The sequence below is a fragment of the Nelumbo lutea genome, chromosome 3 (genome assembly GCF_056320005.1).
Source record: "Nelumbo lutea isolate HS-2025 chromosome 3, American lotus-T2T, whole genome shotgun sequence".
NCBI lineage: Eukaryota > Viridiplantae > Streptophyta > Magnoliopsida > Proteales > Nelumbonaceae > Nelumbo > Nelumbo lutea.
This window is the reverse complement of record NC_142686.1, coordinates 21,519,158-21,534,506: the sequence shown is the minus strand read 5'-3', so window position 1 is coordinate 21,534,506 and position 15,349 is coordinate 21,519,158. Positions and strand designations below refer to the sequence as shown.

Here is a 15,349-nt window from a genome sequence, read left to right as displayed (position 1 = left end):
TATTGTTGTCTTAATTTCTACTGTACTGTATTAATCTCCTCTGTTTCATCTTCATGCCGAAAGATGCACCTCCTATTAATCTTCTTGTCTTTTCCCGTTTCATCTTCAGAAAGATGCACCTCCAACCAAACAATCTGAGCTACCAAGATCATTACATAAAAATTCACTAGTCTTGTGGTAAAAAGACTTGCCAAACAGTAATATAGCACCTTAGTCTTTTTTATTGGAATGTAGATTTTCGGTAGATAGATATTTCTCCAATCAAACAGAAAAAGATGAAAATATGGGTTATTAGGTTTTTAAACAGTTGATAGTCTGCAAAAAAATGCACCAAACAGGGCCTAAATCAAGCCGGAGCTGTTATTTGATTTGTTTAATGTTCTTTTGATCTATTATGTATATTAAAACGGGAAGGATTGGGGTCTGGGCGACGTGGTCATTTTTACATGTCCGACATAAATTTGATTAAACCGTGCCAGTTTTGCTCAAATGAAGGCACGTAGTGGATGGTCACACGTTGTATATTCGTATTGTGAACACCGTTTGAGGCATGTGTGAGGAGATGTTTATTGAATCTTCTCCATTTCATCTTTCACTTTTGCCTTAAACAATCTAATTACGTGTTGCCTAATCTTTCATCTATTAGTACTTATTGCCCATTCAAAGTTCTACCACTTTATCAAATTAGTGTCAGTTAAGGAGTATCAGAACGTGTTGCCGGCCTTCACCCACAAATTTACCACCCAAGCGATGCCCTTCTATGATGATGGGAGGATAGCTTCGTGTACAGTAGACCCAGCAGTGTGTAAATCCACTTCAACTGCCACCATTGCTTGTACTGCCTTCAGCCACAGTTACGAGAGCATTGCTTCTGAGCTCTATGCCAACGGATGACAATACTACAATATGTTGTTGAATCAGAATTTATGGATTGATGCGGAGAATTCAGTGGCTCCGATGCCTCCACTTGCGATGGACTCATTGCTGGCCGAGTTGTTTGTGCCGACACCAACTGTTGGTTCGGATGGACAAAATCAAGGGATCCTGTTGGTCTTCAACTTGGATTCAGAAATTTCAGCAAGTTTAAAGAAATTTCCAAAGCTTTTGGTATGAATTGCCAATGAATAACCAAATATCTACCCTTAGTATTTACTTGAAATTGACATATTGATGATATAATTTTCTGGGTTTTGATTGATTTAATGTTCTCTTTCTCTGAATGTTTTAATATATCTTTTTCAGTGGAAAAGCAAAGCAAAAGTGAATCTTTTTCGTTATTGGTTGATGGTGATAGGATGGCTTATCTATTTATTTATTTTTAATTCACAGCTTTCTTATTGATGATTTTGTAATAATTTAGGGGCTGGAAGTGGAAGGAATTGAAAGAGAGATGCCATCCAAACAGTTCGTGGAATTGTTTGATGTTAGAGATGCAGTTAAAGCTCCTTCGTGTTGCTGGTCATGGAAAAAGGTTATTGAACACTACTACTACCAGCGCCACCAGGAACACCAACAAAATTACCACCTCTTCTGATATTAAACAAGAATCTCCTACCACACAAGGAGTAAGGAGTAGGAATTACTTCCACCATTGCCCCCTAGATTTTTGGGTCAATCAACCTCTCCAGAAGTCTTAGCTGGTTGCATGGGTCCATAGACTGATTCAATTTCTGAGAATCTTAGACAGATAAGGATTTCAAACAACCAGCTCAGCTTACGGGTTCTCTTCTACAGTCCATTGACAATTTTTTCTGTCATTCAGAATCTCCTCTTGGATGGGAATTGGTTCTCCAATAACATTTCGGCTAAGATAGATAAGTAGGAACAGTTTTATGTTAGAGTTGGGTCCAGGGACGCTTATTCCTTGTAGTCCTTGAGATAGGCAACGAGAAAATTTCAGCAGGCAGTGCCACTCCGGTGCTCAGCACGGGTTACTTTGCTAGTGTTGTATTACCAGGAGAAAGATTGGATGGAACAATTGTAAATAACAAAACTTTGAGGATAGAGAGGGCATAAATGGAAGGGAAAGAAAGAGTGAATGGAGAATGCCACGCGTCGGTCTCTCCGTTCTCCCCTAGCCTCTTGCTATGAGATGACCGAAAACATTGAGAGAGAGAGAAAGGAAAAAGACTATCCGATTTAGAGAAGAGAGAGAATGGAGAGCGCCATGTGTCAGTCTCTCCCTTGAGAGAGAGAGAGATAGGGTATATGTTTGGCATTGTCGCATCGATGCTATCAGCACCCTTTTGTAGAGAGAGAAATAAGGTATATGTTTGGCATGGATGATACATCGTGATGTGTGGGTTGGAAATACCGTTTTCAGATTTTTTTGTTTGAAAACGTTACTGTCAGGTAGATTATTTTTTGAAGTAATAATAATACTTTCTATTTGGAATCAATGCTTTATATTTGTTTTCAGCATTGGTTACATATTATAAGAAGTCCATATCACTGTTACATCATGTTCTCGTTGGTAGCAACGAGCTTCAATATGAGAAAATGTTGATTCGGTATTGTTCTAAACCACGCTTTTTCGATTTCTAAGGCATAACTTGGAGCACTGTTTTTTATGAAAAAACGGTTCCAAACATATTGACATTTCTTGGAGCATCGTTTTTTCCAACGTGGCAATGATGTATCACCGTTTTTTGGAGCAACGACATCGATGCCAAACAAACACAAGACTAACCGAGATTAAATGGCAATAAATGTAATTTACACCAGCTTCAACACGATACTCTGCTGTTTACTATGTAATTCCAAATACCAAACCCATAGGCTACCACACGTTGGTTTTTTCCGTTCTCATGTTTTGCTATAAGAATATACTAGCGGAGGGGCCCTTGTGTTGCAAGGGCTTGCAAAAGCTAAATTATTGTATAAGAAAAAATGAATTTGCAACAAGTAAATTTTTTAATTAATAGTTTTTAGGAAAAATGATTTACTTAAAATAAATAGAAATTTGTGGATAATAATATATTTAATTTAATTTAATTTAATAAAATAATAAATAAATAAATAAAATTTTCAATTTTGAAGTCAATTTAATATAAATAAATAAATCATTTTTGTTGTTAAATAAAGAATACAAATCTTTTTTTTCTCAATTTCTTCGCTGGGCTTTGGGCTTTATATGGGGGGTTGAGAATGGGCTCAAGATCTAGGCCTGATGGTCCGGTTATGCTCAGGCTTGGGAATGAATATGTTCCGTTGATATAAAGGCAAAGCTTAGTGTGACTTATGAATATGTTTAATCCCAACCCTTGGGCGAAGACAAGGGGATCCCAGGAGCCATGGTCCCCCTATGGCCCAACAAATCCCCATCATCATGTATATTTTTCCACTCCCCCCACTCCCCACTTTTGGTTGCCCCCCCTAATGGCCATCCATATTTATTCTCCTTACCCCCAAATCCATTGGCACCTCTCATAAAAAATTTCTAGCTCTCCTCCTGTCCAACCCAAACCTAACATATTTGATAGTCCTAAATTACCCCCCAATCCACTTAGATTTTAGCCCCCTCAAAAAATTCTTAGCTCCATCCCTACCCAAAGAAGACCTAACCTAATGATAGCCCTAAATTATTAGGCTTGGTGAGAAAGAGAAATAATTTGTTAGTAAAATAAATTAACTAATTGAATAATTTAGTAAATTAAATAAATAGAAATATATAGATAATAATTTACTTAATTTTGTAAAATAAATAAATCAATTATTTATTATAATAAAATAAATAACTATTCATTTATTATTGGGACATGACTGGTCCAAGTTATGTAGAACCAAACCCGACCCATTGACAACCCTAAATATTGGGTGTATGTTGAATTAAATAAATAAAAAATATGAATAATAATATATTTAATTTAATAAAATAAAATAATAAATAACTACTTAAAATTTTCACTTTTTAATTCAATTTAATATAAATAAATCATTTTTGTTGTCAAATAAAGAATACAAATTTTTTTCTCAATTACAAGCTTTATATGGGGGTCGGGCTTAGGCTCAAAATCTAGGCCCGATGGTCCGTCATGCTCAAACTTAGCTTTACGTTCTATTGATATAAACTTACATTCCCCCCTCATATATATTGGGCTCAAACCTACCTATTGATAGCCCTAAATATAGGACTGTCAACGAGTCGGGTCTGGGTTAGAATTAGTTGGAAAACCGACCCAACATGATATGTTGAGGACCTGGATCTGGATCCAACCGAACCGACTGGTTCTCGAGACAATCGGGTTTGACTAGACAAAGCCATATATAATAAATAAAAAAATAAATATTTATGTATAATATATATTAAATATTATATATATATATGATTTATTTATTTATTTAATATATTATACATTATATACATATATTCTAAATCGATAGTAATTGGGACACTATATTAGGACCCGAAATCAATATGTTGGTTCTAGTTCTCGGAACTAGAACTGGCCCAATCAGTTTGGGTCCATCGGGTCCGTTGAGTCGAACTCGACCCATTGACAATCCTGCTTAAATATTGGGCTCAAAGGGAGAGAATAATTTGTTAGTAAATTATTTCTAAATAAATAAATAATTTAATAAATAAATGAATAAATGTCTGTTAAAATATTTCTCTCAATGTTAACTCGCCTTTATTTTATTGATAAGTAAATAATTTATTTACTTTTATTAGCTAAATAAATGCTGAGACCCCCGTACTAAGTATATGGCCATTGATTTGAACTATTTAAATTAAAAAAAAACCATCTATATTAGAAATTTAGGTTAGGTTTTTATTTGATTTAAAAGACCTACCATAGTTTAGAGTAATGGGCTTACACTATTTATTATTTCATTTGAGATTCACAACTTATGCTTATATGATAAATTCGATTTAAGTTTCTTGTTTAATTTAAAAAAAATTAAATTAGTTTTAATTTGTAATCAACATCCTATTTATAAAAGACCAACACCATATAAAGTATTTATAATGACTCTTTCTTTAAGATGGTCTCATATATTGCTTTTATCCATTCATTAATCATTTAATTAATTATTTTCTAATTGTTTAATCATTTATATAATATTTATTCATGCTTTATTATTTAACTGTTTCATTAATTATTCAATCATTTTCTTATAATTTAAATAGCCATATTAAATTTAAGCAATTTTAGTCCTTTTATCAAGTTATTCCATGTATTAAATATTTAATAATGTTGTTATTTTATTAATAATTTTTATTTTAATTATTGTTTACTTGATCAATCATTTTTTAATGATTTTATTATTTTAAACTTTGTCGCTATGGTGGTAAAATTTGAATCTAAAATATATTCATGAGAAAATATGAAAAACTAGGGATTTCTTATTGAATATGAGAGATTGAGAGAGGAATATGTGCAGCATCATATCATGTTGGAACGTTAATTTTCTTAATTAACATGTGTTTAAAAATAGTAAATTTGAATTGAATATAATACAGTTGGGTTGGTTTTTTAATAAGTGGGTCGAATTAAATATTAATAAAGCTGGGCCGCTCGGGCGGGTGTGGATGTGGAGTTTATTTTCTCATGAATTCTCACTACCACACTGAGCTAATATTTAATGGAAGGTAATAGGTAAGGTTGACACTCGTATGATATGAAGCGTAACAGCTTATGGTAGTCTTCGATGGGCCAAGCACCAAAGAGAGCAACATCACCGAACTCTCACTCACTCTCTCGTCTTTAGTTTGAACTATAAACTGCCCTGTAGATCTGATTAATGAAGTTTCTCAGTTTTTGCAACTTAATTTCAAATCCAAACAACAATAAGAATAGATTAAAGATAATTCACTGAAACACACCATGCTCCCACCTGGGCGGAGGGAAGACAAAATCACTTTCACTCACAGCCATCGAGATCCTCTCCGAAGACCAGTCCCGAGTCGACTTCTTCTAGTCTAAAGAAATTTTAATTATTAAAAAATTTCAAATATTAAAAAAAATAAAAAAAAATCAATTATTTAGAAGAAATTTTAATTGATCTATGTCTATGAGCATGGTAGATCATCCATAAATCTACAACATAATCAATTTTTAGAGGTAGATTACAAGAAAAATCTAAAATTTTCATTTTTTTCAGACTTTTTAATATTATGAAATTTTTTCAAATATTCATAAAGATCTACATATAAGAACAAAATAAATAGGAATTTTTTTTTGCACAAGAATAACATATCAACATACACAAATATGCTTCTAAGCATCCAAATTAAAAAAAAAAAAACGCAAAAATATTGGCTGAGACTAAAAAAATTGAAAAAACATACATATTTTCGCTCATTTTTTAACAATCTTGAAAAACTTGTTGGATCTTGCAAATATATGGATGTTTTGGTGGATTTTGGTTTGATTTAATATCTAGGAATGGTATGAAGGTTTCTAGAGAGTTTGGGGAATCAAAAGCCCTCTTTCTAATGAAATTTTATTTTTATTTTCGTTTTCCGCAACAATAAATCGCATTGTATCGACTGATACATTATGTATCAACCAATACAGCACCGAAACATTATTGATATGGACATGATATACTTCCGGCATGATGAAAATGAACGGTATACCGAAACCTCAAAAATATAATATGTATCATCCGATACGTAATGAAAATTTCAACCTTAAGTGTCATGTGTCTAGGTGTGGGTGGCGTCATGTGGTAGCAGTGAATTCAGGTTTTTTATCATAGAATCCATCTCATAGATTGAAAAGTATTTTAGGAGGGGTTTAATGATTAAAGATAGGGATTCTTCTGAATCCCTTTAAATTAGGGGTGCTCAGGTTCGGTTAATCGAACCATGGGCCTTTTTTTTAATCGAATCGGTACAGTCAGTTTTTAGAAAACCAGTAACCGAAACCAATTGGTTAACTAGTTGATCAGTTTGGTTCATCAAATTTTTAGTTTTTTTATTTTATTTTTACAATATATATTATAAAAAAATATATAAATATATAATAGAAAATTATATATATATAAAATATTATGTTTTAAATAATAAATACTATATCATATATTATAAATATATATAATACATATTTATTAGTTTATAATATATAAAAAATATTAAATATATATAATATATATACATAAATATATAAAATATGTAGAAATATATGATACCGGTTGGTTTAGTTAATCGCCGATTTTCTATATTAGTTAACCGAAACCAAATCGATACCTTTGGTTTTTTAAAACACCGAACCGACTGATTCGATTAACTGATTTTTCAGTTCGGTTTCGGTTGATTCGATTTTCAGTTTTTTTTTTTTTTTTTTCTCACCCCTACATTAAATAGTGTGTTATAAGGTTCAAAAGATTGATATATTATAATATATAATTATATATTATAATTGTACAACAGACATTGCATATTTTGAATTTAAAGGAAAATTTTCAATATGTTTAAAAATACACAAAATCTTAAGTTGCTGGAAGAGTGGAAGCGGAAGGATGTGAAACCGGAACAACTTTGACCAACCAAAACTTAAATGACTTTCCCTAAAAAATAATGATAATGAGCAGCTAGATTTGAGCTGGTGGATAACTAAATAATGATGTGAGTTGGTGGAGGATGATTGATTTGGCACTGACAACTGGCACCTTTATTGTGGTGAGTTGGATTGTGAGTCGAATTGTGAATATTATCGTCGGGACGAGCCTGTTAGGAATTTGGATGGGCTCTCCACAGCAGAGTACGCTTCACGAGGGTGAGTGCTGTGGGGAGCACTCTGTGGGAAGCCCATCTGAAATGATCTGTCAGTAGATCTTTTACTTGGCTCAGTTTGAAAAGAGTATAAATGTAAATATATACAGTATAAATATATATAAAATAATATAAAATATAAGGTTTGAAAGGAATAGCGTACATGATAGTGGGATCATTTCCAGCCCGGGCCTGCATCAGGTCCAGATATTTTAATACCGGGCCTGGGCCCAGTACTTCAAGCCTAGCTCAGTATTTATATTCTTAAACATGTTAGACTAGCTGGTACGTGGGCATTGCCGTCCAAATTGAGAAATACAGTTCCACGCCAAATCCATCCTAGGGTTGATAATAGATGGAATGATGCAAAAGAAGGCACATAGCAAGCCCATAGGGAACACTTCATTCATTGGTTTGACGGTACTCCTACACCCCCATAAACAAAAGACAATCCAAATTCGGTTGCCATTAGACCTGTTCACGGGCCAGGTTTTGGGCCCAACTTTACACTATCTTGGGCTTGGGCTTCGGATCAGGTCCATTAGAATTTTGACAAAAGTCAAGTCCAAGCCCAGCCCATGAATAGGTCTAGTTGCCATGTCTTGCCTAAGGTACACAAACAGGACCCTATAATTTAGAATGAGTGAAGTTGCTAATCTAGTTTTACCAAGTGTCTGTTTGATTCATTTTTGGAATTGGAACCAACATCCTTTGGAATCGGAATCAGAATGGTCTATTTGCATATCCTGTTTGGTTTGGATAGGAGTCGGAATCAAAATTGGAATAAGCTGGACTGAGATCTCATTCTCTAAGGGGAGGAGGGAATGATTATTCATTCAAATTGGATAATGCTATTCCACCATGAATGAGAATGGAATTCCAATTCCACCCAATCAAACAGTTGGAATCGAAATGGGCCCTGATATTTATTGGTGCATGATGACGGACCAAAAGCAAGAGTTCAAGAATATACCTTATTTAAGGTTTCCCCAAACCCAAATCACTTGTCTGTTCTAGTAAATTTCAAACTTTCATGAAAGAATAGACCCTGTTTTTAATACTCCCCTTCAGGTATCTTTAGTTTAAAGGAAGGTCACAGAGGCTTTCTGCCTTTCCATCTGACAGGTTCTACTCAAATCCTATAACCCCTGATCATCAGATCCTATATGAGATTGTAATTTTCACATGATCGAAAGACTACCCACAAAGCAAAAGCAATAAAGTATGAAAGAAAGTGACTTATCAGCTGATTAGGTCTGCTAAGAAGAAACAGTAGGGCGGCTTCTCTCTCTCTTTTAGCGTTCTTCGCTCATGGGAGATACAAGTTTATTGATAGAGTGGTCCAAACTCCAAAGACTCCAAAATCCTTCTTAATTACCCTACACTTCCTACTGACCTTGTTAGTGAATGGTGGTCCTTGCTCTGCTCCTCTACATCATCATTCATCCCCCTTTCTCTCTCAATTATGTAGGGTTGATATCGATCTAATGGGTACTGGTATAAAGGATCGGATCCTACAATAAGTCTGCAGATTAGCCATGATTTGATAATGGGTCTTTGTTGTATTCAGTAATCAGAGTACACAGGAGTGGTTGATTGGGCGGTGGTGCCCAGTGGTAACAGATGACATGTTCCCTAAATCTAATTTCTAGGCCGTTGAACCCATCCTTGTCCATGGGTGTTGGGTTTATTCACTGTTGAGGCACATTTGGTACTGAGAAAGTGAGAATTGTTTGGACCCATGTGCTTTCTTCTGATATGGACCTAAATTGAACATAGAAGAGGTGAAACAAGTCTTGGACTCCTCCAAACCCTAGTATTTTGTTTATAAATATGCCTATGGAACCCATTTTGGACTTTTGTCTGAGCTCACCCTTCAAAATGAGCCAGCAGTCACGACAAAATTTCATTGTTCAGGGTTACAACTTACAAGATATGTTGTTGCAGGGTGAACTGGTAAGATTTATAGACATAATTGGTAAAAAGGGTTGGTCCATCATGATGCTATCAGCCTTGGTTCTTCAATCCAATCTAAATGGTTGAAATCTCCATTTCAGACATGCATTATTGGATGTTTACACTATGGGTTCTATTGAAAATTTTCTTTCTTTTTTCTCCTTTTGCAAGTGATGATATGTCATCATCATCATCAAAACTTTATTCCAACCATATGGGTCAGCTACATGAATCCTGTTTTACAAATTTCTAAACCTTTCTACACGTGTATAATGTTAGAATTCAAAATTTGATTCGGTTGAGAAGCCCGAGAACTGATTCTGAATCTACAAAAGTTATGAGCTTCTATGGCCAATACATAAATGAGCTGGACCTAATGCTAATGGATTTTAATCCAAACCCATTTCACCCTGTCTAGCTGTTTCAAATCCTCCAACGTCATTGGCTTCTTTGTTACTCTTGTCCTTCATTCATCAAAGTTCAAACCATTAAAAGCATCTACCAGCTCAGAAATAAAGAGAGTAGGAAAGAAGAGAGAAAATCTAACTTTGTCTTGCATGCATATGCGTGCATGGAAATGGTCCCCTCCAAGTCTAGAACCTGATTTCCTGATCGTAACCCTAACTAATCCCACCCCTTTAACCGCCATTACTGACTCCTGATCTCCCTACAAAGCTTAAGCCCTCGAAGCCTTAACCATCTCTAAGAATTAATAAAGCCTTCAATAAATTAACAAGGACAAAACCCACAATTGCTTTCTCCCTTGCTTATCTCTACTACTGTTCTGATTTCTGCTCTTATTGTTGTTATTGCTATTATTTCTTTACATCTTGAAAGGCGTGTCATGCTTGCTCTAAGTGCAAAGGGGATCGTAGTGCAAAGGACCTCATAGATATTGAGTCCTCTTTCCCTACTCTCTCCCTAGTCTGAATTCTGATCCCACTTCTGCTTTTCATATAAATGCAAGGATACCCGTCTGCATCCCGTCTCTTCTTTATTTTCAATCTCTTTTGGATGGATAAAGACAACCCATCTCTTCATTATTCTCCTCTTCGTTTCAATCTCTCTGGCTCTTTAATCTAACACTCTCTCTGTTTATTTATTCACTAGTCGAAACATGGATCTAAGCAGGAGCCATTTTCCTTCTTGTCAACATCTCTATATTTGCTTTGGTGGGTTCTGTTTCTCTCTTGCTTATTGACACTCGCCTATGTTGTATGTTGCGAAAATCCTGTTGAATTCTTTTTACCAGTCATGATGAAATCTTCAGTTTCTTGTTGTTATCTCCTTTCCTTACCTTTAAGGGGATATAACATGACTCCAAGATCTTCTCTTTTTGTTCATGAGAGACTGTAGCAGACCCTTGTGGAATAATCATGATGAGATAGTTAACCTGCATTCAAGCTTAGTCCATTTCTCTTCTTGGGCTCTCTTTTTGTGCCTTGAATCATGAAGAGGTTCGTCGTCAACATAGAACCCGTTTTTCTTCTTCTCCTTCTCCTACTATTGGATGTTTCAGGTTCAGACGAAGCGGACATGTCGATAGCTCCAATGGAGCAAAGAGAGCGAGAAGCTTTGTATTCTGCTATTCAAGGTTTCGTGGGGAGGTGGTGGAATGGCTCGGAGCTCTATCCCGATCCTTGCGGCTGGACCCCGATACAGGTGCTGCAGAACCCCACCCTACCAAAAAGACCAAGAAAAACTAAGAAAAGATACGAGCAAAAATAAAAGAAAAACAAATGGAAATGGAAATTAAAAAGTAATAATCAAGTCATACAACTGTTCATAAACTTTGTTTTCTATATATTTTTTTTTTTCTGAAAGCTTTCCTCTAGCTCTGAAAGTCTGAAACTTGTCTACACGTAAGATATTATAATATTGTAAAAGAAAGAGGTCGATTATAGTATTTGTTAAGCGTATTTGTTTGATAATTCATACTCAACAAATCCATTTATGATACAAAAGTTCAGTTATTTTTTTACTTGTTAATGCAGTTTCAAGTACATTAGTTGGTCTGCTTACCAAAAAAAAAGGACGTTAGTTCGGCATTTCTTACCCGTTATTTGGTTGGAAACTGATTTGATATTTCCTTTATTATTTAAGTAATGTTCTCACTAGTCGAGTAATATCTTTTTTTTTTTTTCACTTTCAGTCGCAGAAGGCTCTAGTTTTCAAGCACTAATATGCATGATATCTCACTGTTCATCCTTTACTGTCTCGTTATTACCTTTTATATACTCTGGACTCTGGAGTTTCCTACATTGGATCTCAAAATAAAGAAAATGTTTTGGCTCTAGATCGATTTCCTTGGAAGGTTTACCAAGTTTAATCAGTATATAACTATATATACTTGTTTACAGGGAGTCTCTTGTGATTTCATCGATGGGTTCTGGTATGTCACGGACATAAACATCGGGCCAGTCCACGACAATTCATTACAGTGCACCCATAATGCAGAATTCAGGCCGGAGCTATTTGAGTTCAAGCATCTAAAGACCCTTTCCTTCTTCAATTGCTTTGTCTTTCCTCTCCAGCACCCAAAGTCCATCCCTACTAAAAACTGGGAGAGACTAGCAGGAAGCCTAGAATCCTTGGAGTTCCGATCAAACCGAGGTCTGATCGGACAAATTCCAGCCATTCTCGGCAGTCTTTCAAAGCTCCAATCTCTAGTGCTCCTAGAAAATGGATTAACTGGAAAATTACCGATGAATCTTGGCAATCTGCATAGCTTGAGGAGACTTGTTGTTTCCGGGAACCGGTTTTCTGGTCAAATACCGCCAAGTTTGGGAGGGCTAACTCAGCTGCTGATCTTTGACTCAAGCAGGAATTCTCTATCTGGGCCTTTGCCACTGACTTTTGGAGGTTTGACTTCACTCCTGAAGCTTGACTTGAGCAACAATCTCCTGGAGGAAAAGCTTCCAGGTGAGCTGGGGAACCTGAAGAATCTTACTTTGTTGGATCTTAGGAACAACTTATTTTCAGGTGGGTTGACTCGGTCACTTAAAGAGATGATTTCGTTAGAGGAGATGGTCTTATCTAACAACCCGATAGGTGGAGATCTAATGGGTTTTGAGTGGAAGAATATGCAAAGCTTGATCATTCTAGATCTCTCTAACACGGGTTTGACAGGAGAGATCCCAGAAACAATGGCAGAACTGAAGAGACTAAGATTTCTTGGTCTGAACGACAACAATCTCTCAGGCAGTATCCCTGCGAAGCTTTCAGCCATGCCTTGTGTTAGTGCTCTCTATCTGTACAGAAACAATCTGACAGGAGAACTTAAATTCTCTGAGTGGTTCTATGGTAAGATGGGAAGACGTTTTGGTGCTTGGAGCAACCCAAATCTCTGCTATCCAGTTGAGTTGATGGCAACAGGTCGTATTCCTTTTGGGGTAAAACCATGTCAGCAGGAGGCCATCATTTCTGATGCAAGACCGAGAACCAAGTTGGGGTTGGGAATTGAGAACATGAACCAGAGTTACTATTTAGTGGCTTCTTTGGGATTCTCAAGTGGTGTTATTCGTGGGTGTTGGTGGGTTTTTTTGGTTAAAGAGATGGTGCCTGTGTTTCTTCTCTTGAGTACATTCATATAGAAGAGATGAATGTACAGCTATAGTTTTCTTTCTTTTTCGGTAAACAGCTATAGTTCTCTTGAACTCTTCTGTTTTCCCTTAAAAACTATTTGTTTTTTTTTTTTTTAATATTGTTTTTCGTCTACCTACTAACATGAAATGGATTAGCTTATACCAATTTCCTCTTCAGCTTCCATTTTGTTATGTTCTCTTCTGCAATAGTCCATCGTTTATAAATGAATGCTGGAAGCAATCAAGTTTTTTCTGTTATTTCAAAATTCAAACCAGCAAGCAAGTTAAGACATTGGGCCGGGTGGAACAAAAGCCCAACCCAATATAAGTGGGAAGCATTCCCAGACCCCAGTATATCATATAAATCAAATTCATAGTTTTATATCATATAATGGGGTTGGGCTGAATGTAAAAATCAGGAAAGATCAGGGCCCACCCAAGCAAACTCTGTTGGGGTTTGAAACGATCATACAGGCCAAGCATGTCGGAACTCTAGGCCCGACCCAACAACCCATTGCTTCCAGTTCCCCCAAAGCCCCAAACCAACCAGATAATGCTTCAAACAACGGTCTCGTCTTTTTTCGTGTTCCTGTTTTGATTCTAATCTCTGTCAACCGACAACACTAATGGGAACTTTTGCGAAGGGAAGGAATGAATTAAATTTGGGTTATTGGGATCTGGGTCTTTGATGTTTTCCCAAATGTTATCCATCTTTGATTAGTAACAGAGGAAGCATCTTATTAAAGGAAGAAAGTGAAGGGTGTGGAGAGAGTAGAGTAGAGTCATTACTCATCAGTAAGCAGCTGGCAAGGCTGTACTCGTATTCAAGGGTGACAGTACACCTAATGGCAGGCTAGACTCTGGCTTTTCCTTAAATCCGTAGACTCCAGCACTTTTATGAACCCTCTTGGTTAATGCTTCAAGGTGATGATGAGGTAGCAACCGATAAACGAATTGGCAGATCTGTCAGCTTATATCTGGGTTATTTGCTCTTGGAACTGTCAAAGAGGGAAAAGAAAATAAATAAAAAAAAGGGATAACCATGCATCATGCTTGGTTGGCTGCTGCTAAGGGCTGGCATTTAAGAGGTACGGAGATAGAATTGAATGTTCTTTGGCCTTTATGATGTTTCCTTCTTTATTTGTTTTGTTTCCTACTGAGCATCTTTGCTTGCTTTGATCCTGCCCACATTACATCCTACATCAACTCAAGGGGTTTAACCAGGGAAAGTTGGTGGTCGGCCAGGTCTCTCAATTTATTTCGTGATTTTTGGCGCTGTTTGGAACCAATGTCATTTGGGCCTCGAGAGGTGTTTTATGAGAAAATGGTACTGCATTGGCACAAACCGGATTTCCTGCCCGCTATTCTCTACTCATAATTTTTTATCCGTCCTGAATTGCAATCACACGTGGCCATTTTGAATTGTGAGATGTGTGGCTGCAATAGAAAAACTGGGTTGTCATTGGCATGCTTTTTCTATTTGATACCATTGATTTTGCTTGTATATAGGTATTTTTCGATGCCATGTTAGCATACTTTTGCTATCGATAGTAAAAAAAAAAACGAGAAAACATCAAAAGTGTTTTTTTTAGACCATATCTTTCTCGATTTTCAATGCATGGTCTGAAAAAAACCACACTTGACCAAATATCAGGGAGAAAAAAATGGATTTCAGATTTGGTGCTACTTTTTAAAGAAAATAGCATCCATTCCAAACATCAGCTTTATTTTGTGCTTTTCTTCTTGGGCCAAGTCTACGGTGCAAAGACTACAAGAAATTTATAAAAAAAAAAATGAACCAATGATTAAATGATGCTTTTAACACGATTGGTTATTATTTTAATCTATACAATTTATGATATACCATGGTTGATAATTCTTTAATTTTATAATTAATATCTATTAATCTCATATGTAATCCTTCTCTCTCTAACTCTCTCAAACAAAATGGCGAACACCTATAAGTTAACTAAGATTCATGGTTTCATTAACATGGGAGATAATGTGAAAAGGGGAGATGATCTCTCATTATGGGGGGATGTAACCAAAGTAAATTCGTTCTTCTAGTGCAAGTTTTAGACAAGCACCC

The 15,349-nt window shown here is 35.8% G+C and overlaps 1 protein-coding gene across 1 annotated transcript; it reads left to right on the top strand.

Annotated features, from left to right (window-relative positions):
- The first annotated feature begins 10,661 nt into the window (after positions 1 to 10,661).
- LOC148863504 (uncharacterized) lies at positions 10,662 to 13,434 on the top strand. The gene is made up of 2 exons (XM_088980387.1): positions 10,662 to 11,338; positions 12,037 to 13,434. The coding sequence occupies exons 1-2, from the start codon at positions 11,126 to 11,128 to the stop codon at positions 13,267 to 13,269; spliced, it is 1,446 nt and encodes a 481-aa protein (XP_088836513.1). The 5' UTR covers positions 10,662 to 11,125; the 3' UTR covers positions 13,270 to 13,434.
- The last annotated feature ends 1,915 nt before the right edge of the window (positions 13,435 to 15,349 follow it).